We start from the raw sequence: 21118 nt of genomic DNA on the forward strand, positions 1-21118 counted from the left end.
AAATACTGTGCTTAATTTTTATAGCCGGTAGGAATCAACTTGGTCAGCATTCATTCAAGTCCAAATGATCAGATGTTGTGGGCAATTGATAGCAAATGGAATGTCCATGTACGAGTTGGAATTACAGATGAGATGCCTGTAGGCACTGACTGGGAACATGTACCAGGTAAAAATTAATGCATCAGTTCTGTGTTCTTTCTGCCGTTTTCTCAGTGCTGGGTTTTTTGTTTGGTTGTTTTTTTCCCCTGTTGCTTTTTAAATTGGATAGCAATGCTTAAGTCCAATATTTTTCTCAGCAATCAAGTGTGCTTATTTATAGGAACATAGTAAAGTATTTGATAAGGGTTATCTTTTAAAGAGGACCTTGGTTTTACTTAAAAACACTTCAGTAGTTATTGAAGAGAAATCTGATTATTTTGATGAATTTCCATTGTGTGTTATTTCAGGCTGCTGCCACTGAATTAATAAATGGTATAGTTCCTTTTCAGTTAGAACTAAGGCAGTGTTCCTAAGCAGTAGGAGACTACTGTGCTGTGGGAAGTTTTGTATTTAAACGTGATACAACATGGGGTTCCTATCTAGATGTGGCTAACAAAAACCTAATGCTATTTTGCACATCTTTCTATTAATCCTGCGTGCTGGACGCAGTCTAGATTAGGTAATTACATTTTTGCATTGTCTGTAAATAAAACTAAATTTTAGTTGTTCCTTTCTAAATAACTGTATTGATGCTGTCTGCTTTTTAAAGATTTTTCACTGCATAAACGCATGGCACTTAGTTGCAGAGTACTTGCTTTCTTGTGAGGAAGAAGAAACAAAAAATTCCACAACGTCTATAATGTTAACCATTTTTAGACAAACTAAAGTTATAACTGTTGGATTATTCCCCATATGGTAATAAAATACAGCAGAGGCTCCAAAAGTATGTTTTGAAGATCCTCTAATTGGTTGTTGCTTGTGGCTGTGGCCACATAACAAAATGTATCCACAGTGTGATATCCTTATGGTCAATAGATGCAGTGAGTACAAAGTCAGCAATTAAAAAGCTTTTTTGTTCACCAGTGCTTCATGTGCTGCAAGTGGCCTACTTTGTGATATTCTGCTTACTCAGGGCCAGAAGCTCAGATTTGAATAGCATCTACTCTGTTTAACTTCCCTAAAGTCAGTGTAAGTAAATACGTAGTCCTAAATTGTCTTCTTGCCAATCCTTTCTTAGAAAGCCTCCTGGAAAACTAGGTATTTCTTTGTGCCTTTTATAATGGAGAGTTCTTCTCTACTATTAATATAAAAAAATATAAAAACTGCTATAGTCTTGCCATCTTCTCTTAATAAACTTTTCTGCAAGTGTATTTAGTGTATAAGAAAGCCTGTGATTATTCTCTCTTCATGTCCAATTATCTTTAGGTTTGCAGGCTTGTCAACTGGCTATAAGTACAAGAACTGTTTGGGCACGCTGTCCAAATGGAGATGTAGCTCGTCGATATGGCATTACTGACAAGAATCCAGCAGGAGACTACTGGAAGAAGATTCCTGGAAATGTCTCACGTTTAACAGGCAAGTTGGTTCAGCATGACAGCCCAAAACATTGGGATACCTGCTTTGACTTCTGCCTGATAGTGCTAAAGCTCACCATATGCAGGGAGAGCTGCGTACTCTAAATGCCTTGTTGACTGTGAGAGTTTCAGCAGGGGTGCTTTTATCACATTAGTAAAAACCTTTTCCGGGTATAATTAGGAAAATGGATCCAAATATTATTTATTTAATGTTTATAATTGGAACCTGCTACCTTAATTAAAAGATGGATAATTTATGCTTTGCAGTGACCCCTCTAGATGAACTGTGGGCGATCAGTGCTTCAGGATCCCTTCTCCAGCGCCTCACTAAGACCTTTAGCCATTCCCATAGTTTGCAGAAAAATAATGACAATTCTGTTCTGCTTCACCCTGATGATTTTGAAGATGAATGGGAAGTGATATGAAGTCTCTCAAGCTTGTGAAGCAGTGAAAAAAACAGAAGGTCATACGGAATTTCTGTAATGTATGTACAGAATGTTGGATCTAAAAGCCACTTATTGGACCTGTAATATTAGCACTTTTATATTGAAAAACTGACCTGTTAAATAGCCCCCAAGCTGTGAGTTCTGATGTTTGTTCCATTATGTCTTGGGAGACTCTTTAGGTGTGGCATACTGCAATTGTTATACCGTACTACTGTAGAAGCTCCTTTGGAAATATAACTCTTAAGTTAATCTTACTAGCAATGAAAGTGACTACTTCACAACAGCATGCACACTAATACATGTATACTTATTTTGAGAAGGAATTCTGTTGCATTAAATATTTCTCTACAGCAGAAACATTAAGCATTTCTCAGTTTCTTCTTGTACTTGGAACTCCAAACTGATGGGAACGCTCTCCGACTGTTGTACATATATTTAGAATTATTTTCCCTTGCAGCATGGAAGAAAATAAAGCAAAGTATTTCTTAGTAAGATCTCAGAACATCATAATTATACAGCATTGGTGTTGAAATGAACTTGGTTTGATCCATTTCCATGTAAATATCTGCAAGGCTATACTAACCTTCCATTTCTAGAAATTTGGTTCATAATTTGGCTTCATTCACAAGGGAGACATTTGGATTACACCTAAAATTCAGGGGGACATCTGCCCATTTCACACAGCCATCAGGAAGCTGGCAGATTTTGGGGGGTAAGTCCCACTTTGGAGTAGGAAGAAGATGCATGTTGGGTTTGTAGTACAAAGCAGGAATGTACAAGGCAGCTTTCATAATTCCTATTGTGCTGTATTTGTGCCTCCAGCCAGTGCTTTAATATTTGGACTCAAATTGTTTTGAGTACCAAACTTAGATGTATTAAAAGGAAAAATGGTAATTGATAGAATTACCTATGTATCCCATTAAAAATTGTGATATTGTGAGAAAATACTTAACAATATTCTGATTTTTAGCTATGTTAGCTAAATTTTGAAGTGTCTTAACAGATGTTACAGCAGAGGTATGTGATGAACTGGGAAGTAACCTAAGTTAATCATTGCAGTTTATTTTTCTTTAAACTAAATCTTCTTTGAAAGATACCTCATCTTTTTTAAGCAATAGAACTATAGATGAGAGAACCTGAGTTCGGTATGTAGGTGGAGGAGTTATTTTATGTTTGTTCTAAGCTTATAAATCATCAGAATGTTTTAAGCAGCTGCTAACCAGTACTGTAAAAGAGCCAGCTTCAGAAAAGGCCAGGAGTTGAAAAGTGGGGATGTTTCTGTTATGAGAACTTAATACATACGAAAAAAGATGTATTTTCTTTTTAACCTCTGTTCTCTTTCAGAATAATTCATGTGTGTACTGCACTAAACTTGGAACAAACATGGTGCAAGGTGAGAATGTAAATCAGTGGAGAGAGAACCCAGTTATGTCACTTTTTTTAGTAGCACTTGTGATATTGGCTGTCAGTTCTCAGTCTGATCTTTCAGTGTTATAGGGAGGACAGATTTGTTTCCCTTTTACAGATGATATGTTTGCTTCATAGCTATCTCATCCGTATATGGAGATACCCCAGTGGGTTTTTTTAGCCTGTCTGGCAGTGGATCGTAATGGAATCAGCTTGTGAAGTAACCCAGTCTGTTTTATGCAAGCATAGTTTGGTATCTTGAGGACCCCAAAGAAGCTGAAATTCAGCTTAAAAGTATCTTGTGGCAGCTCCTGAGTCAATCCCTTTGGAGAAGGGACACGAGTACTTCTCTGTGCCCTGCCAAGCACCAGATGCTCAAGTACAACGGCATTCTTTAATAGTGACACTTTTGTATTACATTTTTCAAAGTCATCTTAATAATGGCTAGAGCTTGCTAGTTGTTTACTGTATAATACTGTACTATGGTCGTTAATATTAAATTGGTGTCAAGAGCTCTTATCAGACTACTTTTTAGTGTAGTTTTAATGAAATTAGGATGGGTTTTTACTTTTATTTCTGTATTTAGGTTTTTGGTTTTGTTTGTGCTTTGAGACAAGTGCAATAAACTAGATTTTTAAGAAATAAATTACTGTGGTAAGACTCATCTGTTGTATGATTCACAAGAGAGTTCTCTGTGTCTGGAAATTGTCTTGATGTGGAAGACAGACATGCTTATGAAACCCCTCCCCTACTATTACCCCAGACAATATAATAACAATGTAAGGATCTGGATATTATAAAGTTTATTTCATATATTTTTTTAATTGTGACAGGTGTGTCAAAACAGCAAAATGGTCATCTTCCAAGCACAGACAATTAAACACTTCTCATATAGAAGTAAACAAGTTTCTTTCCTTACATGCTAAACAAAAATTGCAATTGCATGTTAAATATTTTAGCTTTCAGTGAAGAATACGCATGTGTAGTCACAGCTAGAAAATATTCAAGCAGAAAATAGGTGATTGTACCACGTGCTGTAACTGCACCCTTCCTTGCATTTTAAAATGTCTGAGCTCATCTGAAGACCTCTGGGTTTCTGGCCTTTAACTGGAACTACAGCTGGGGCTTCAGGAGAGCACCTTAGCTTCACTTCCCAGAGGGGAGAACTGTTTCCTGACAGAGTTGTGACCTGGGTAACTTCACACAAGAAGGCACAGCAATGATTAATGATGCTTCTGACACTTCAACCCACTTCCAGCCACAGGAATCCTGTTCAGATTCACATGGTAATGTCCTTGCCAGTTAGCATAGCTTTTATCTTGACAAACTGGTTCAGCTGCTTCTGCTGGCTTCTGCAGGGAAATGGTAGTCTCCTTACAGCACCCCGTTGCTATTATGCAGGAGTAATCCTTATGTCACAGCTTAAGGAAGTTCAGATGACTGTGATGAGTTGGTGTGAAACAGCCATCTTAGATATGTAAGTAACTCTTGGTTTTCTTGGTCTTGCAGCAATAAAAAGGCATAGGATCATGTTAAATGGTACCAACAAAAATCTGTCACTAACAAGTATCAAAGAAAATACATTAATTGCTTAAGTAAGATAGTAGAAGTGTTGTTAGGAAACACCGCTACCACTAAGAAAATGATAATGAGGAACACTTAATTACGGATTTGGGTCATTGTCTAAATGTAGCTTTATGTATACAGGTACAGAGAATCAGACTTATTCCAAACTCTTCGTACCTGTGCAGAGTGTCTTTGATGTGATGGACAAGAATCCCCCCTTCTTCCCCACACGTGAACATCAGAAGGTCTGAACCCCATAACTCCTCTACATCACATCTCAATAGATGAGTCCTGTCAAGTATCTCAAAGGCACTTGTGGGTTATTTCAGACTAGTGTGGCATTCTGGCTTATCTTTTTGCTTCTCTTAAAACTCCTGTTAATGAGCGAGCTGTTGCTAGTTGTTTCTGCTAGAGTTCTGGATAGATGTCAAGCAACAACCTTGAGACAACTTTTCAGTAAATGCTGTTCTGAGTGTAAAGGCTTGAAATTCAAATGCCTGTTTTTCTATGGCTTTGCCTTGTTAATTAGCAATTAGAAAAGCATAAATCATATATGAAGATATGGAGATCTCCTCATTACCGTGGTGAAAAATCTCTGGTCTTCAGTTTTTACATTAACCAGCCCTGTCTACATCCCATCCCTACCATCAGGATAAGAGAGATAAGATGTGGATTGAGGATTTCTAGCTGTAAACTGGGAGATGCAGGCTTTATTCCTCTTGTAGCCTTCCTGAAAGTGAAAGTTGGGAATAGTATTATGGCCAGCAAAGAAAGCTGATGTATCCCTTGCCAAAGTAGATCACTCTAGTTGTTTGATAATGAGTTATTGCAGTTAAAAATAACCACTCTCACATCAGCAGAACAGTAGAGAACTTGTGGTATAGAAGACTAGATTTTAATTACTGGCAAGTGAAAGTTGAGTTGCAGTCATCATCTTTTGTGAGTTATTACAGCCAGAGCTCCATGGATAAAGATTAAAATATCTGGATAAATGAAGTTCTCTCTCTAGTCTGCTGAATGGCGATATCTAGGTTATCACATAAATAGCTATGGATTTCTCATCACTTGAAATCAAGATAGGAAGTGAGGTTTTGGGTTCAGTGCAGGAAACATTGTAGATAATACTGTGGCTGGTATCATACTGGAAGCTAGGCAAAAATACCATTATGATTCCTTTGGTCTTCGAGTTTATCTGACTTGAAATCTATTTGAATAGGCCTATTAAAGTTGTTATATTAGCCATAAAGTTAAAAATCTGCTTGATGCTAGTGGGGGAAAAACCCTGTTGTAGAAAAAGTAAAGATCTGTTTGAGAAATTCTTATGGAATGTGGACTTTTTTATATACATATATATACACATACATAAAAGCTTTGATTTCTGTTCTCTAAAAGCTAATACAATGGTAACAAAATACCAAAAAATACTGAATCCTCCAAACTGAAAAATGCTCTTTCTATCTTGGCCCCAGAAATGGCTAAAATATACTGATTTTTGTAGCTTGTGATTTTCTGATAGAGGCACTGAATAGTACACAACTGAGTACCACTGAGTGGAGCTGTAGTTATGAATTAATCTTTCAAACATTATTCATTATTTCTGTTCAATATAGAAGAAACCAGAAGAAATAAGAAGACTTATTTTTCCTTTTTAATATACCTTTCTCATAACCTCAGCTGAGATTTACTTACAGCAGATAAAGGAAGGAGACTTCAATTTACGCTTGAGTTTTGAATCTCATATCCAGAGAAAATATACCTAAAGATGTGTACAGAATTGGTAAGTACAGGATGTTAATACATCTTGAATTTGCACAAGTTGACTGCATGCTTTATTTATATTCAGGGGACCTGTAGTCTAAGCAGTATAGCAAGACTTTGCCCAGAGCTCTCTGTTGTTATGAGCGTGCATAGGTATCTTGTATTCAGAAAGGAGAAGTGGCGTAGATGTTACTTCTGTTAAAGCATGAAATGAGAATACTCAGTAGATGACTCCTTGCTGAAGTTGTTGCACTGCTGTATTTTGCATAACCATGGGGTGAATGAGTTTAGCAAAGCTCTCCTGGGTCAGGTGAAAGATTGAGCTAATTAGACCTCTCCCAGAAAAAATAAAAGACTGGGAGGAAAGTTCCAGGGAAGCCCCCAGCAGACTGCCTGGCACATGTGCCTGGCTACGCAGCAGGGGGATGTATAAAAAAAGAATGAATTTACTTGAGCTGCAGGGGGAAAAATGCAACTGCCAGCAAGAAACCCCACAATCCCTGGTTGTTACAGGGGACAGACCAGCCAGCTGATCATGGGAAGTGCAAAGTAAGTAGGGTAATTGCTAGGATGACTGAGATTTTACTTGCTCAGCTCCCACGCTTGTCTTGCTAAATCTGTTCTCTGCCTCAACAGATGGGCTATAGTCTGTTCCCTCTGTGAGCCACACCCAGTGCTCCAAATTGGGAATAACAAACATGTGAAGCAGTGGATCTGCACTTCATTCCATGGTGCTGTGGTGAAAGTCAGTCCTTTTAAGTTAAGGAGAACATGGTAAATGATCAGTGTAACACTTAAAATAACAGGTTTGGCACTGTTAATTCACTTTATAATTACTATAATAATAATGCTGACCTTGTTAATATTTAACATTGATGCCATAGGTACTTGTGTAGGAGATCTGGCGGGCTTCAGGTCTAATTAGCTGGTTACTTAAAATACTATCAGCATGGGGTCTGTGTTTAAAACAACAAAAAAATCTGATATGTGTTTGTCTGTACTGAGAACGGATACATTGGAGAGCTGGATCCTGTTGCTTGTAAGGCCTGCTGACTTCTTTTCATACTGTTCTTTGCTTCATGGAGAGATCTTTCTCCTGTCCTTCCATGCATGACTACATGATTACATGGCACCCATAGAGAGCATTCCTGGGAGGAAAAGACAGGACTGTGTAGAGGCAATTCTGAGTGTCTTGTATGTCACCTTCTTTCCTTCCTCCCCATCTTGCCACTTCCAATTGCTGTAGGACAGGAGTTGAGGTCCAGGGGGATAGCGAAGCAGCTCCTTCTACTTAAGCTTTGGTATTTTATTAAAACTGAAGTTAAAGCCAGCAGGTTTTTGCATTACCTTTAACCTTGTCCGTAGTCCTTTGCAGCATGTTTTTCACCATTGCTGGCTGCTTGCAATATGGTAACTTCTTAAACCTGATTTTAATAGAAGACTTTCAAGATGGAAGGTGACAGATGGTTGGTTGTTTTTGTTTTGTTTGTTTTTTTTTTAATAGGCAAGAGATGCCATATCTTGCCAGATGAGTTTTCAAAGCATACTGAGCAAGGTGGGCTCAGCTTTCACTTAAAAGGCCATGCTTCATTCAATCCCTAAGTTTCGCATATCATACATCCAATGATTTCTCAAAGCCAGTTTTAGGAGCAGGTTGGCATCTATCTTACTGTCAAGTTCAGAGACCTAAAGAAGCATATTATCTCTGCAGAACTGTACTGCTAAGAGCTAGACTTCAGTGTCTCCCATAGCACATTTGTTCTGGGCAGCACGGACAGGCTCATAGCCTAGATTCTATTCCCTACCTTGTGAGTTTTGCCAGCTTCCCTGGTGGATAATAGGAACCTTCTGCAGATCTTGTTTCTTAGGTCTGTCTCTAAGGATTCTTGCTTTAGGTCTAGGGTTCCCTGCTGCAGTTCCCGAAGTCAGCCAAGGTGGAACACGTTGGCATAACACAGACATAAATCACATCCTCAATCAATTGTTACAATGAAACTTCCTTCATGCTCTCTTCATACTGAATTTCACCAAATTTCATGCAGTTTTTCATTTAGAAAGTTAGTGTTGTGGGGAGTAGCACACCTCTTCTTGTATCCAGTATCTACAGTTTTTTGAGGACTTTAATGGGTCACAGTGACTTTCAGCTTGAGCTGGGTATTTTTGAAATCCAATGTCTGATGGACCCAACAATTAGACCTATCTCTGTGTACCCAGATGATTTGCATATCATTATCCTATTTGCTTTCTGCATTCAAGATTCTCATCATTCATTATTGATCTCTGTTAGTTTTACGAGTACCAACTTGTACAGAGTGAGTAAATATAAAGTAGTGATTCCCCAAATTCTTGAGTGGGTTGACCTGGGTCACCACTAAAACTTCTTGCAGATTTTCCTGCACTTTTTCCATCAAGCTTTTAAAAAGCACTGCAAAAGTTGTATACTTCTGTAAATCAAATACGGTCCACTTGTCAGCGCCTGATGGAGCATCGTTTGAGAATCACTGCTGCAGTAGAAATGTGTACATATTCTTGCTTTCGCAAAAAGAATAAATAATCTGACAACAATTGAAAATTAGTTTGTTTTTGTTTATTAACATTAGTATCATTGATCTCTTGGCTTATATTCAGCTTTTTTCCCAATAGCAGATTTACGGTATCTGAATTCGGTTGTCATGTTAAGCTCAAGAAATACTGGTAACAATTCTAACCACACTGTGGTGACTAGCAACAAAAAAAATATATATTTTTATTATTTTGAAAAATTATTTTGTGAAAACACAGCCAGGCAAGTAGAGAATATTGGAATGCTTGTCTTTCGTATTTAGTCCTGTATGCAAAGCTTTCACTACAATGGATCTGGATATGGCTTCAGGAATAATATTAGTAGGATCTAAGGCTTCGCCATACAACATCTCTAGAGGCAACTCTGCTTCTGTTCAGCCAAGTAAGAGATGTTTTTGGAAGCCATCCCAGGCAAGTGATTTTGCAAAATAAATGCATCTGCTTTGTATGAAGTGATAGCCAGGTATTGAGTGTGTTTCTTCCTTGGCAGTGACTCATAAAGTACTAACATGGATGACACTTGGGGAAGGAACCATCTTTTTTTCTTCTCATTATCCCAGTGTCTCTGCTGTAGTCCAGTTAAGTAAGGAGTATCTTTGGAAGTCATTTTCTGCCACTGGTTGGAAAACAGGAGCATGTCTTTTCAAAAGATAGTCAAGTCACAGGGGGAACTGTGTAGTAGGTTTTATATAATATTTGCGGTTTTGGTCCTGGTTTGGGGTGAAGGTCTTTTGCATTGCATAGTGCTAATGTAGTTTTGTTTCCCTCTGATATTGATGTGTTCATATCTAGGTTACTGCAAACAGCTGGAAGCACCTGAATTTCAGAAAAGAGGTTCTGAGAAAACCAGTATTAATAATGAACTGAGCAGAGATAATGGTAGATCTGAATGGCATTAGCAGAAAGCCAGGCCTTTTGAAGGTGTGGAACATGTGCATCTTCCATTGATGTCATTTGGTGCTATGGACACTCAGCATTTCTGCAGATCAGTCCTCTGGCTATTTTGGTTTGTACGTGAGCACATTCAGGGCTTATTGATGGCCTGTGTGAAAACAGTGGTCTTCATTGTAGAGAAGCCACGAAAGCAACCAGCCAGCTAGTAACATCACCTGTAATAGCTGTAACGTAAGTAGGGTTTTGTTCAGTTGTTTTTACATTCAGAATCAGTATGTCAAGAGCTAAGATGAGAAGAATTCATTTGATCACTGATGTTTTGACATTATAACAATGTGGCAAATTTATAAAAGGAAAATGGTTAGACTTACGTAGTAAATCCATTTTTGTCAAGCGTTAGGTGCTAGTTTCAGTAATCTTTCTCCCCAGAGGTGATCCCTCCACAAGTAGATGCTCACATTTAGTATCAGCCTTTGTCTTCAACAGGCCTGCACTGTGTGCTGTAACCTTTTTATTTATTACCTGGTAATTTGCACCAAAGCCAGCCATCTCGGGTATTTCTCCATGTTTTCTTGTGGTAGCAGCACTTTCCAAAGGGATGATCAGCAGTAAACTTGTCTTTACCTGTAGGCAGATGAAGGAGGAGGGCAGGCAAACAAGAAACAGGAGTTGAAGGTTTGCTGCTGTGACAGACTTACTGTGCTTGGGAGCAGTTTCCAAACACTGCTCAGAAAGGAGTAAACCTAAGCGGTGAGCAGGATAGGGTGACCCTTGCTAACCAGAAGTTCAGTGGGGTGTCAAGCTTGGAGTTTACAGTGAGGGTGTGGACTTGAGAGTAGCATGATAGTCAGAGCAAGTCCATCCTACAGTAATAGAAAAGTGAGAAACAAACCAATAAAGAATTGTGTTTTCCCATTGCAGAGGCTGGGGAACTAGGAAAGCAGGCTAAAATGCCATGATCGTTGTGCTAGAGTTTCATGTTTTGATATCATGAAGAATACAGGTTCTCTGTAGGCTCTGAGCTCAAGACTTGCTGTCACAGTGCATGCAGCCCTTTTCCCAGCTGAGCTAAAAGTCATCGGCTCAGATAGTCAAACTGGCTTTTTTCTTCACAGATACCAGCTAACAGAGAGAGGTAGGACACATATCTTTCTGCCACACTATATTTAATGCCTAGGTCATCAAGGCCACTTGTGGTCAACATTGCATTAAAACAGCATGTTCGGTATGTGTCCCGTCAGGAAGGGTGTCTCCTACAGAGTCAGCTGCATCAGTGTCAGGTTTGGATCTGAGTAAAGCTTCAGTGTAGCCTAATTAATGAATAGGGTCTGCTAAGGTCACAGTCCAAAGCAGGGATTGGTTGCATAAATTTCTATGCTTTTGTTTTAACAGGGAGTCTACACAAGATTTGTTTGGTATCTGAGCAACCAGTTCTAAAGCATCAAATCCCAAGCAGGAGGCAGGAAAGGCTTTTTTGATTCTGGAACAAAAGACTTCCAAATACCCTCCCAGCTCTGTATCCTTGGTGTGGTACAGTACAGTGCCACTTCTGCATGCATGAACTGAAAATGCTGAAAAGGTGAATAGATGCAGATCCAGACTACCAGCTGGAACTTGTCACCTCCCAAAGTGAGTGCTCAGTGCTGCTTAGCGCCCTCTGAAAGGCATAGCATTTGCTAAACAGAGCTTTTCCTTTTAAGTTGGAGGTGGGCAGAGCCAAGCTCTGTGTTACTCCTCCCCTCTTCTGCCTGGCTCTAGCTTGGAAAGTTACTCCCTCACCATCAGGGGCAGCAAGGCAATTCACTCCCCCTTTTTTTCTCTCCCCATCGTTCAAAAAAAGTGGAAAGAGGATGGGAACACATCAGAGTCCTGCTGTTTGAGCAGAGCATAGAGGATTGTGGTTCTCTTTTTGGCCCCAGTGGGCTTAGCTGCACAGTAGAGAGAGACGTGCCTAGTAACTCCCTAGCTTGTACAAGCAAAGATGCTGTTTGCAGGTGCAGCATGGGCTATTGCAGGACAAGGTCTGCTGTTAGCTGGCTTGTGTTGAGTGAGTGCCTCTGAGACTTGAGCAGTTAAAGGTCACTGCTGTGGCCACCACAGGGCAATACTGAGCCAGAGACCTCTGGTGATAAGAATATTTGCTGATATTACTTGAGAAAAAGCTCAAGCTCAGAAGCCAATATTTAACTGCCTCATGTCTCTCTAAACTGGTAAGAGGAGGAGATCTGATGTGAGTTGGCTGTTCTTCGTGTGGGCAATGCATCAGTACCACAGGCATATCGTTGCTAGGCATATCTAAGTATGTATGTAAGTGTAGCTGATACCATGTGGTACCAAAGAATTAGGACTTCAAGTTTTCACAGCATTCATGAGACAAGTGTTGTAGTGCCTGGCCATGCTGTCCTCCCCAACCCCCAGCTGCCTCCTGCTCTGTGCTTCCCCAGGGGCCTGATCTCACTGGGGAGCCAGGATTTACCGAGTCTCTTCCACAGTGAAGGACAGCTTGGATGCCGGCCGTGCTCTTCACCCATCACCATGCTGGTAGTGTGCTTCCCCTGCACCCTAAAAGCAGGGGTATAAGCAGCGCTGGAAGGGGCCAGTGGCAGACAAAAGTCTCAGGACAGGCTGTGCTGGGGGAGAATGCTTTATTCGTGAGAGAGGGAGTGGAGGGTGGAGTGTCTCCCACTGCACAGTCAATCTGGGGTGACGACCCTCAGGAGAAGCCGTAGTCTCCCAGGAGATCAGGCTGACTGGAGCAAAGGGTTATAAGGAGACACACCTTGAGTCTTTCACCTAGAGCTTGATACCATGGCCCTGGCTGATGGGGTGATAGCTTGCTGACCTGTCACGAAGGTTGGGATGATGTGGATGTGAACTGGCCGTCTCTGGCCAGCACCTTGTACAGAGCTCCAGTACCACAGCCGATGTTCTCCACAGTGAAGGCAACCTGAGTGATAGGTACGCTACCTTAGCTGCGCAGCTGGCATTTCACTTTGAAGGAAATGATCTGGTTTTACCCTTCAAAATATTCTACTCGGCGAGTGACTCACCTGGTCTGCCCTCCCAGCTTTACCTCAAGGCTGTCTCAGAAGGTGTTTTTCTGCCTGGGCGTTCTCAGTCTAACCACAGCCCTGGTGCTGCTGCTGGCAGGGAAGATGAGGTGGCAGCAAAGCTGAGTCAAACCTTGGGCATCTGAAGGAGGAGGCAAACCTGAGGGAGTGCCACGCTCTTCTTGCTCGCATGTGAGTGTTTCCCATTGCTAGCACTGAGAGCTCTGCAATGGCTCTCTGTCAGATGGCCGTGGCCCTACAGTGCTCTCCGTAGTTTTCCTAAGCTCTGTGGTCCCTAAGGTCCCAGCATCCCTCCTGCTGGGCAAGCCTGCAAATGTGTTGAAAGTGAAAGAAGCAATGTGCCCCTCTTTTCACAGAAGCAGTGGACAAGCAGTAACTCAGGTCACCTCCATTACTAGTTCAGGACTTTTGTCCAGCCTGCCTGTGGCCATAGCCCTGTCTGTGCATGTCATTCATGAAGGACTGAAATCAGTTTGATAGTCTGCATCCTTCTGTCTTGTCACTTTAAGTCACTAACCATCAATAGCTTTCCTTATTGCAAGAGTGGGAGAGAGCAGGAGAGCACTAGCAGATGGTTTTGGAGGAAAGGACGTTCAAAAACAGCTCCTCAAGGGACTTCATTCTCTCTCTTACTGTGAGTTAGAAATTACTTATCCTTTTAGGCTTTGCTTTAAAATGCTGCCTCAGACATTGTCAGGGAAATGACACTGCATTAAAAATATGAATGTGATGTAGTATAATGTGTTTATTATAATTTACTTGCACCATTAAAAAGAAGAACCCTAATGATTACAGAATAAAGCCTGAATATTAAGAGCATGATGCCAAAAAAACACCCTTACATCAAAACAGTAATTACCCCTGGGGCTGGAACAAAGGAGCAGAGGGACAATTTTGGCCAGGGGAGCTTTGCTGGCTGAGAGAGAAGATGGGGCTGCCCAGTATTCCAAACAGAGTCAGGGACTGTGGATACTGCCTGATCACTGGTGTGTGAGGTGGGAGGACTGGTGGGAGGACACACAATTTGCCCTCAAAGCCATGAGGCTGTGGGAGAGGAGCCGTGGCACTGGTGGCGAATGGTGCAGGAATTGGGGAGCCAAGCAGCAGGGAGGATGCTGTCCTCCTTGGAGCTGGAAGCTGCTCCCTGTCCTGGCTGAGGCGTGCAGCCCAGTGCTTTCTGCCTGGAAGCCTCTCTCTCCCCTTGGCCTGGTTCCACTGCTTTCCACAGAGGGCCCTAAGGGAAGGGCTTGGCTCGCCCTGATGCCTTGCTCATCTCCCTGTTGAGATCCATGGAGCTTCCTGCCCTCGTGTTTGCCTTAGGTGGGAAGTGCAGGGAAGGGGAGACAGGCTCATGGTCTCCCCTCATATCCCAGGCATGCAGGTGTCTTGCCATGGCTTGGAATGAGTTGCATCAGGCCTGAGTTGGGCAACTGAACTTTTCGGGCCTAATATGCTTTCCTGAAGGAGAAGGGTTGATTTGCACTGTGTTTCCCATTAGATTTGTAGTACAGGGAACATAACCTTACAATGGCTGGTGTGACTGAAGGAATAAGGGTCCTGACTTACTGGCTCAGACTCTTGCTGAAACCTCGCTCACAGAGCTGAAGCCCAAGCTTGAGACAGATCAAAGTCCCTTTCTGCCTTCCCTGCTTCTCTGAAGTGGGTCTCTGCCTCCCTCCTTGTTGACTCAGATCCATTCTGGTTAATTCTTGCATTTGCATTAGGAAGTGATTAATTTTTCCTACAGAAGAAAGAGGCAGGGTTGATGGCAGGGGATGTTTTGTGGTTTAGGGACAGACGAGAGATTGAGGTGATGTGGATGGGACCTTTTGCCTGGCTCAGCCACAAGTTCCTCAGAGAGCCTTGGATGCTCCACTGTTTAAAAATCTATAAAATAAGGTTGGACTTGAAGCAGATGCTGCAAATAAATCAGATGTGATACACCGAGCATGGGAATTGCTGGCCTATGCGATATGCAATTTAGACTAGATGACTAAACTCTTCTGATTTTAGCAATAATTCCTAAATGTGATGAGTTTCTCATCATTTGAGGCTTCTGAAGATTTACTTTGTTCATTTATATGGTCTTTCCACTTACCAACTAAACCACTGGGCAAAGAGATAACTGCCCTTGCAGAGGTCATCAGGGCAAGCGGGTGGAACTTTTTTATCCCAGCTGAACTTGGATCCATTTCTTTTAGCTGCAGTGAGGGATCTCTGATGTTTTTGCAAACTGTATTTCTGTTTTCTGCTCTGACTGCTGAGTTATGTTTTGCAAGAGAGCTCTGCTCCTTCTGTTCTTGTGCTACACGTGCATGTGTACCTGCTTGGTGGAAAGAGCAGGCGCAAGTCAGTGCAAGCAGCAGCCTTGCAATGCCATAAATGTGATTCTTGTGCGTGATAATAGAGGACAGTTTGATGTGGTCTGAGCAAGTAATAGGCAGAATTTCTTTTTCACACATGGTAGGTAGAGGAGAGACCACTGAAGCCAGGCTAGGAATTAATGGTGATCTAACCTCAGACAGCTGCTGACACCAACCAGTGATGGAAATACTGTTATTAACATAGGTGTTATGAAAGTTGGTTTGCAAGGATTTACAGTGCTGTTTAAATATTAAGCACATGGCATGGGTGCCTTGTTTGCCTAGTTGGGAGCATTGATCTGAAGATGGGGTGATGCAATGCACAATGATCTGCTGATGTCAATAGATTGGTTATATTGCAAGGCAAAAGCCCATACGACTTGCACACCAGACATAAGACAAATAGGGATTAGGAAACAAACCTGGCACCCTGGCTTGTTTCTAGTTTCTCTCTTTCCATGCCTCTGTGCTGGATCTCTGTCCTTGCTATTTTCAACTTCATTTTCAAACCAGCCTGTAATTGCAGCCCTGCCTATAGCCAAGGCCTCCTCTCCTGGCAGGTCTTGCTCTCAGTGGTTTCCTGCTTCCTTTTCTCCTTTACTTAATGACTGCCTTGGTTTGCAAGACTGGTTTGTCCACATGGAGGAGCCTGTTCAGTAACAGCCCTGTTTCTCTGCCGCTGAAACTGGATGAAACCCTTACCTATTTGCAGCAGATACTCTTTGTGTGGTGCTGAGCGTTAAGCTGATGTTAGGCTTGATATTCTATATCTACGCATATTCATGAAGCGAGTAATTTTCAGGTGTGCTTAATATCTGCATCTTCTGCCAAATTTAAGGTGCTCACCTCTGGTAAAGCTCAATATGAAGCTGTGACCGTGGCAAGAATAAGGATGTAGCTTTTATGGCAGGACAGTATGTCAGAGAGCAAGACTGAGACGAATGGTACAGTAAGGGATTTTTTAGACTATTTAAACCACCTAGTTTTGTGTTCATGTCAATTTAAATTCTTTAACTACTTAATATTTTGGGTAAAAGAAAACTGTTAAAGATCCCAAATCCATCTTTTAAACAAGTTACGCAAAATTACAGTAGACTTCAGCTCCTTCAGCAGACTCTAGACAGGCTAAACTTTTTAACTCCTGAAATAAGAGAGCTGCAGAGAGGAGTCAATTGCAAAGAGTCAAAAATAAAAGTAACCCAGTACTTCCTCTCTCCCCTTGCTTTCTGAATGAAAGTGTTTCAGGCCTTTTTTACCTGTCACAGCAGATAAAACCACTTTGTACTAAAAGGTGGGTGGTATATGATATTTTGTTTTGAAAGTGCTTGAGCAACACATAGGAAATATTTATTATATTTATCACTATTCCATGATAGAAAGTAGTTTTTTAGAGGAACTGGCTGTAACTAAGCTTTTCAGGAATGCTGGCTCTATATACTGCCTTTTATGCTTTTGAAAGCATTTCCTACAGATGAGTAATTTGCCTTGTGTGACTAGATTAACCTGTGCAGGTATGACGGAAGCTTTTAAGTATATATCCTTACCCCTGTGCTCTCGTGGTGTTAGGACTTGGTGAATCTTCTTTCCCACACCTTTGTGGCCAGCTCCCTGATTCCAGCACTGTCAGTCCTCTTCTGCAGAGACATCATGACTGTCCATGTTTGCTTTATTAAGCTTGGCAATGGTGTTGCAACTGGCACTAATTGGCATTTTTGCTGGCAGCCTTCGCCAAGAGACAGAGAACTGAATGGGCTGTGGAGCCTGCCCTCCACTGTGCTCCAAAGGTGGCAGAGGACGGAGTGATGCTGGCAAGTCAGTCTGAGGAAAGCTGATGCCGCTGTTGCTTGGTCTGTAAACAAAGGACTTCTGTTTCCAAAGCCGAGAAGCCCCAGCCTTTTTCCAAGCTGTGACTCTATTTGAAAAACAAGCCTGGACCCAGTTGGGTGAGTGATCTCTGTAGTCACCAGTGTAGCTTGCCCACAGTTACTCTCAGCCTCTCCAGATTAAGCATCCCAGACACATCAACAAGCCACACGTAGCGAGGTCTGTCAGTGACCTTCAGCAGAGTGATCCCAGCATGGGCTCGGCAATCGGCTTGACTTCTGTCCTAGAATAACAGGAGGGGCGCAGCAGTTAGCTGACTTTGGACGCATCACAACATATTGAGGGGACCCTTTCTGTTTGTTAAAGTGAATTACCCGCGAGCTGGTGGGAGGGCTGTAGGGAATCACAGGGGCAGCTTTGGCCTTGAATTCTTGTTTTGTTAACAGGCTCATTTTAAGGTGTAAGATGTCCTGCCCAGCCTGTCATGCTGTTCCAATGTGTAATTACCCTCACAGCTTGGGAGCTGGAGTGTCTTCCAGTGCTCAGTTCCACAGACCAACTCCCCACTGCTGAATCTCATTATGTCTTTGTCAGCAAGGCTGATAAACCTTTCTTCCCACCCCCAGCTGTGTCTCTTCCCCCACCTCAAGACACTTTCCCACGTGCAAGTTAGACCTGACTACTTTACTTCTTGTCTGTTTTGGAAGATGCTTCCACACCATTATTACAGAAGCAATGGGGAACATGTACCCAAATAAAGAATTTAGCAGCACAGATTTTTTTAGATATTGTTTTAAATGGCTAAGCGAGGGCTTAGTTCTTTGGATTTCTATATTTTTATTATCAACAAGGTAGCTGAAGAGAACAGTTAAGAGTTGTTCTATGCTTTCCAGCAAGGGACCTAAATTTCCCATGGTAATTAGTTTGAGCATGTATCAGCTTGGTTTCTTGGGAAAAAGGAACATTTGCTCTTCTAGGAAACGTTTCCGTGCCATCAGTCTAAGAATAGCAATCTTTCTGTTGCATCTCAAATTTCAGATGTATGGCTTATCTTTTATTGTGCGTGCAGTATGGAGGTTATTTTGGATGAAATACCACTCTGTTCTGCTGAAGCATGAACATCTTACAGTGCCTCATTCTGTGGTTTTCTTTTTTTTTTTCCTAACCAAAATTAATTCATGAATAAAGAAATTTGTGCCGTGAACACGGCCTCTTCTCTCTGAGCGCATCAGTTCCTTGACGACCCCAAAGGGAACAACAGTGCTGGAATAGTTCAAGTGGCAAACAACTCCCTGGCTACAAATATAAGCACTGAAACAAAACCCTACAGTTTCACTTGCGGCTTCCAAGAACAGAGGCAAAGCTACAGTGCTGTGGCCTAGGAGATTTCTATCATTGCAATGCTGGTAGAGCCAGCAAAGCTCGCTCCCTGTAGAGCGGGCAGGGGCAGTGCCAGTTTTACAGGGAAGTAAGCAGCATGACTGCCCAGAATGCTGTAGAGTAAAGGTTGCAGAGCAAAGAACTGAAGCTGTACCCTTTGCTCAGGACTTTGATGTGTCTAAATGCAAGTGTTGGAGGCAGGACAGTACCCCTAAAGGGCTTTTTGATCTGGAGCAGCTGTGAGGATGTTTTATGTACCTTGGAGCATCTCAGAAGGGATAGGTGGGGGGGAAGGCTGGATATCTAAGCTACTCCTCTGGTACCCAAAGTGGACACCAAGACTGCCACAGCCCTCAGCTGAACCTAAGCCATCACATCCTGCCGGGGACTGGCAGTAGAGGGGCTGGAATCCACCAAAAAAAGCTATTCTAGGGTCCTGGGCCATTGCCATACTGACACAAATCCCTCTGGGCATAGCAGAGGGCAGGCACAAGGAGGCTGGCCCTCCTGCTCCACGCTACCCTCCTCACACCTCAGCAATCGCACAGAGGGGCTGCAGAGTGCATTCCTGCCTGGGCAGAAACATTTTTGGTCAGAGCAATGTGCGTACTCCTGCTCTCCTCTGCCTGACAACAAGCACCTTGACTCTCCAAGGAGAACGGAGGGAACTTTGCAAGGAAACCAACTGTTATTTATGCACATTTTAAAATACATTTCATTCAGCTACACATCCCTGCCAGCTTTGTTTAGGGAAGTTTCAATAGTATCTGGCTTCTCTTTGCCCTTGTGTACAAGATGAGGAAGTTTTCATCTGTGCCTTTAAAAAAAACCTCACATCCCTGCCAAGATGTATTAGGAGAGCTGTAAAAAAGGAGTCATCCTGTTCCAGGACCAGGAGGCTTATGTAACAGGGAAATCCTAACAAAAAGATACACCCCCATCCCACGCACACTTTTCCAAGGCACATGCCACTTCAGGGCTTTCAGTCGCTCGATTTGTATTTTGATCACATCTGCCACTGGTTTATTCATACGTATTTACAAATATGTTCTCCCACATACCCTCATTTGTACATGCCATAGAATGTTTTTATAAAATGCAGTGCGGACCTCACCTCACCACAAGGATCTTTAAATAAAATACATTGTAAAGTGCCAGATACAATTCTTTTAAAAAACACAGTTCTAATTAAAACAGATGCTTGGCCGCTGCCTTAGCAGCTTCATATACTGATACATTTTTAGCATAACAGTCTATTTCTGTCAGGTGAGCGGGAGGCTCTCATACCACCCCTCTAGCTCTCCAGTTTCAGGTCCAAAGGCTTTAGAAAATGAGGCAGAGGCAGATCATCCAGAGCCTCTGGGAAATGCTCAGGTGAAATGGTCCTGATCAAGACGCGCATGGCTCTGACAAACAGCGACGGGGGAGCTAAGCCCACCAGGCACAGGAACCTGTTCTCCCCCAGGAGGTCCTGCCACCGCTGCCGGTTGTCCAACAGTTGCTGTTTCATTGTGAACTGGAGGTCCTGAGGCACGAAGAAGAAGAGGCAGTCGAGGCAGAGGAGCTTGGCACGCACGTTAGCTGCAGGCGTGTGGGAAATCTGCTGCAGCAAGGTGTCGAGAGGGGTATTCCCGGCGCTGTCCTGCAAGCAGGGCGACGCACCGTGCCCGAGCAGCAGGAGCAAGCACTCGGGTCGCACCAGCTCGCAGGCCACGTGCAAGGCCGTCTTGCCGCCCTCCACGCGGCTGCAGCCCCGGCGGTCCAGGTGGCCGGCTCTGTCGCTCGGCGGGAAGGCTTGGAGAGCCTTGAGGATTCGGAAGAGGATGCGGACCCGGTCGTAGCGGACGGCCATGGCCAGGTGTGGGGCCGAGGACTGGCAGCAGCTGAAGCTTTGGCTGGGCACGGCCAGGGCGCTCTGGGGGAACTTAGTCAGCAGGTGCCGGGCGTAGGGCTGGTGGTCGTGCACCAGGGCGTAGAGCAGGGCCTCTGAGGGCGAGTACACGCTCACCTTGCCCCCGTCCTCCCAGTGGAAGACCTCCATGGTCCGCATGTCCTCCAGGAACCAGACGGGCAGCAGGTCCCTCACCGCCTGGTAGAAGGCGAAGGAGGATTTCTTGCACTGCTTCTGGGACTGGGCCCCGCGGCCGCCGACCCACCGGACGCTCCAGGGCATGGCGGGCTCCGCCGGGGGCTGCCTCCCACTTCGGCGCACAGAGGCCGCATCGGGCCCGGACCTGCGGGAGCGGGAAGGGCGGTCAGTACCGTGCGGCCGGGGCTCCCCGGGCTGCGCCCGC

General features: G+C 43.1%; 2 protein-coding genes across 3 annotated transcripts in view; one reads left to right on the plus strand and one right to left on the minus strand.

The window, feature by feature from the left end:
• TECPR2 (tectonin beta-propeller repeat containing 2) overlaps positions 1 to 3962 on the plus strand; it is a 45493-nt gene extending 41531 nt beyond the window's left edge. Inside the window, exons 17-19 of one of the 2 annotated variants that reach the window (XR_775416.1) lie at positions 25 to 166; positions 1405 to 1554; positions 1821 to 2191. Coding sequence is in view for 1 of the 2 variants with exons in the window: in XM_010583966.1 (XP_010582268.1) it covers positions 25 to 166; positions 1405 to 1554; positions 1821 to 1978 (450 nt within the window). In the remaining variant the exon portion in view is untranslated. Of the gene's footprint in view, positions 1 to 24; positions 167 to 1404; positions 1555 to 1820 lie in introns of both variants that reach the window. The other variant, XM_010583966.1, reaches the window with a different exon arrangement.
• Positions 3963 to 19828: 15866 nt separating this feature from the next.
• On the minus strand, positions 19829 to 21054 carry ANKRD9 (ankyrin repeat domain 9). The gene has a single exon (XM_010583967.1). It carries the CDS (start codon positions 20995 to 20997, stop codon positions 20119 to 20121), a length of 879 nt encoding a protein of 292 aa, XP_010582269.1. The 5' UTR covers positions 20998 to 21054; the 3' UTR covers positions 19829 to 20118.
• Positions 21055 to 21118: the final 64 nt, after the last annotated feature.

This window comes from Haliaeetus leucocephalus, unplaced genomic scaffold, assembly GCF_000737465.1.
Source record: "Haliaeetus leucocephalus isolate CR32 unplaced genomic scaffold, Haliaeetus_leucocephalus-4.0 Scaffold932, whole genome shotgun sequence".
In the NCBI taxonomy this organism is placed as follows: domain Eukaryota; kingdom Metazoa; phylum Chordata; class Aves; order Accipitriformes; family Accipitridae; genus Haliaeetus; species Haliaeetus leucocephalus.

What these genes read in the sequence shown, in the direction of transcription:
- ANKRD9 (XM_010583967.1), bottom strand. Translation starts at nt 20,997, where the DNA reads ATGCCCTGGAGCGTCCGGTGGGTCGGCGGCCGCGGGGCCCAGTCCCAG.